General features: G+C 54.6%; 1 protein-coding gene across 2 annotated transcripts in view; it reads right to left on the bottom strand.

Moving 5' to 3' along the window:
- Positions 1–77: 77 nt before the first annotated feature.
- MYO1C (myosin IC) overlaps positions 78–2,996 on the bottom strand; it is a 112,185-nt gene continuing 109,266 nt past the window's right edge. For both annotated transcript variants that reach the window (XM_019511304.1, XM_019511305.1), the window contains exons 29-30: positions 1,384–1,454; positions 78–715 (exon numbers count right to left, since the gene is read on the bottom strand). In XM_019511304.1, the coding sequence (XP_019366849.1) occupies positions 614–715; positions 1,384–1,454 (173 nt within the window). In that variant the 3' untranslated portion in view covers positions 78–613. The remainder of the gene's footprint in view (positions 716–1,383; positions 1,455–2,996) is intronic.

Raw genomic sequence — 2,996 nt, 5'->3', positions numbered from 1 at the left:
ACTCGATGATCTTCCGAGGTCCCTTCCAGTCCTAATGTCTACGAAATCTATGAAACAATGCAAATGCAATGATCATACGTTTGCATAACCACCCCCCCCGCAATGTATTTACGTGAAAACACACCAAATAACTGTTGTTACATGAGCAAACCAATTTGCATTGTTAAACACAAACACAACAGTGTAGCCCTCCATTCTCCAGTACATTCAGTTGTTAAACATGCATACAGCCCCATTGTATTTGCACTGTGTATACATTAAAAACACTGAGCTGTATCTCTGTGATTGTGTATTTTTATCACTGAAAATTATTTGGTCTGTTAACTGCTGTGCATACATCAGATGATGTCACAGGTATCAAGTACCGGTAAGCAACACACACCCATCACTTTGTTAAGATGAGGTTTGTGAGGATGTCAACTGTGATGCTTGTGGAGAGTTTTCTCAGGACTTTGGAAGCTACTGTGGGTGACGGAAGCAGCAACAGGAGCCCCACAGAGCAGTGATTTACCGGGAAGGGAAAAGGTCACTGAAGGACAAAGCCTGCAGTGAAGGGAAGGGCTCTGGCACCAGCACCAAGTCAGAGTTTCTGCTTATTTTCTTCTTCCTTTACTCACCTGCCTTGATTAATGTTGACGTTGTCGACTTTGCCAGCACTCATGGCCATTTTGGTTAGTGTTTCAATTGCATGATCACTTTGTAGTACAACGTCCCCCTGAAAAAGCCACACATGGTCTTCACTCTCACAAAACGCATTTCACCAGCATTATTTTCAAAGTCCATGAGAGTAACAGAGAAAAAGCTGCTATTGGTGCAAGTTAGGCAAAAGATGCCTAGCGCGGTACAAATTCCACAAACGCAGACAATGGCCTCGTTACTGACACCTTTGTAGGTGCTTGAGGACTAGGTGCAGAGCCAAATGGGTGGCTGCAACAACCTTCAGGGAATTTGCCCTGTAGCACACCACTTGGGATAGCAGGTGAGAAGAAACACTGCTCAGAGACTTCACTGATCAAACCCAAGTGAAAAATGGGGAGCTTCAGCTCTCCTCTTAGCACTCAGGCTAGGGCTGATTTCGTAGCTCAAGTAGCAGGCTTTTTGTCAGGCATGCCACAGACTAGCCCCGTGCTCTCCCCCAAGTGCCACTCCGATCGCCGTCCCCTGCCCACCTGGCTGCTGTTTTCTGCCCCCTGCCCTAGCTGTCAGGGCTGCCTGCTTCCTCCCTCTTCTGATGTGCCCCGCAGGTTGGTCACCTCTGTCCTAGCTCTTTGAGATACTCTCCTCTTCTCCCCACCTTGCTGGACTTTCATTTTTTTCACGAAACTTAGACTTGCACCTTACTGGAAAAGTCAAGCATGAACAGCAGAGAAGAGCATGTGCTACCTTCTGTTTGTTATCTTCACAGTGCACGTGGAGCACGAACAAGTTGTCACTCAGGCTGCTGACAGAGATGCCTGCAAAACAGAGGCCATTAGACTCCAGCACAGTGTGTAGCCCCATGGTGCTCAGCCCTTCAGAGTGGTTCCCCAGTGGGCTGCACCTTGGGCTACTCCCATGGGGGAGGAGAGGAGAGGGTGGAGGAAAAAACGGCTGCCAATGTGGAAGGCAGGGAGAGGGCAAGAGAGCTGACACCTGCCACAGAGTAAGCTCCCATACAGTGTCATACTCCCAGAAAAAAGCACCTCATCCATGGCTTCAGGGTGTTTATAGCTTCATTTTCCCTTGACCCACTCCTGCCTTTCATTAAAGTCCCTGCACTCCAGTGAGCGACTCTCAGGGACCCAGCCCAGCTCTCAAACTGTTGTTGTCATATGGATATTTTTTTAAAAATTGGCAACTATGGCGGTAGAAGGAGACTGCACGAGGCCAGGACTAGAATAATGCAGTGCAACTGCTGACCTGGATGAGATGGGAAGAAAAGGACCTTGCTTCCACACCCTCTGCTCCATGTCCACAGCAGTGCTGTAGGAGGGGCAATGTGGGGCTGCGGCAAATGAAGCCAAAGAAAGAGCTTGCGCCCAAGGGCCGAGGCCAGTTATGACTGCAGTGCACGAGCCAAGGGCTGATCTGGAGCAGGATCAGTCTAATATGATAAAAGCCTATGTCTGTCTGTCTGTCCCAAACGCTTTTGCCACACTGCACATGCACCAACTGGCTGTGGGGCACGGCTGCACGAGTTCAAGTGGGAGCCCCCCACCCACAGCCCCCGTCTGGCTCCCCACCCCCAGCTCTTGTCACCCGTATCCCCGCTCCTCTCCAGTCCCGGATCACGGTCCGGACGGTTGTCTGGGATTCCCCTGGGCTCTGGGTGGGAGCGGGGAGCACACAGAGACACGCCTGCAGCCCCACGGGACCCCGGAGCACAGGGGAACCGCGGACATGGGCGCGGCTGGTCGCCTGTTCTCCAGCAGGGAAACGTGCGGGCAGTGCTGGTGCCAGGAGCTGCTGCCCGCGGAGGGGAGGGGGCTGTGGCCAGGCTCCCCCTGGGCACTGCAGCCCCATCCCAGGGTGGGGGCACAGGTCTCCCCTCCGCTCCCCTCAGCCTGCACTGGGGCCGGACACAACCCACCACCACCTGCGTAAATCGGAGCCGCCATGCTCTGGCCCAGGCAGGGTGGGCACAGCCAGGGCCTCTGGCAGGGCTGGGGGCCAGGGGGCTGCAGGGCGAGAGTGAAGGGCATCGGGGGGGGCACAGTGGGTCAGGAGTGAGGGGCACCAGCAGGGATGGAGGGCGGGGGGGCTGTGGGTTGGGAGTGAGGGGCACCGAGATGGGGGCAGGGGACTATGGGTTGGCAATGCAGGGCACTGGGCAGTGCCATGGGGCTGTGGGTCAGGAATGAGGGGCTACAGAGATGTGGGTTGGGGGGCTGCAGGTTGGGAGTGAGGGGCACCATCATGGCCCAGGGGAACAGGGTACTGCAGTTTGGTGACTGAGGAGTACTGGCAGGGCTGGGGTCAGTGGCTTGGGAGTGAGGGGCAGCAGCAGGGCTGGGGGG

Source organism: Gavialis gangeticus, unplaced genomic scaffold, assembly GCF_001723915.1.
Source record: "Gavialis gangeticus isolate Ggan-Ray unplaced genomic scaffold, GavGan_comp1, whole genome shotgun sequence".
In the NCBI taxonomy this organism is placed as follows: Eukaryota; Metazoa; Chordata; order Crocodylia; family Gavialidae; genus Gavialis; species Gavialis gangeticus.
The sequence above is the reverse complement of the archived record's forward strand: the minus strand, read 5'-3'. Positions and strand labels throughout refer to the sequence as shown.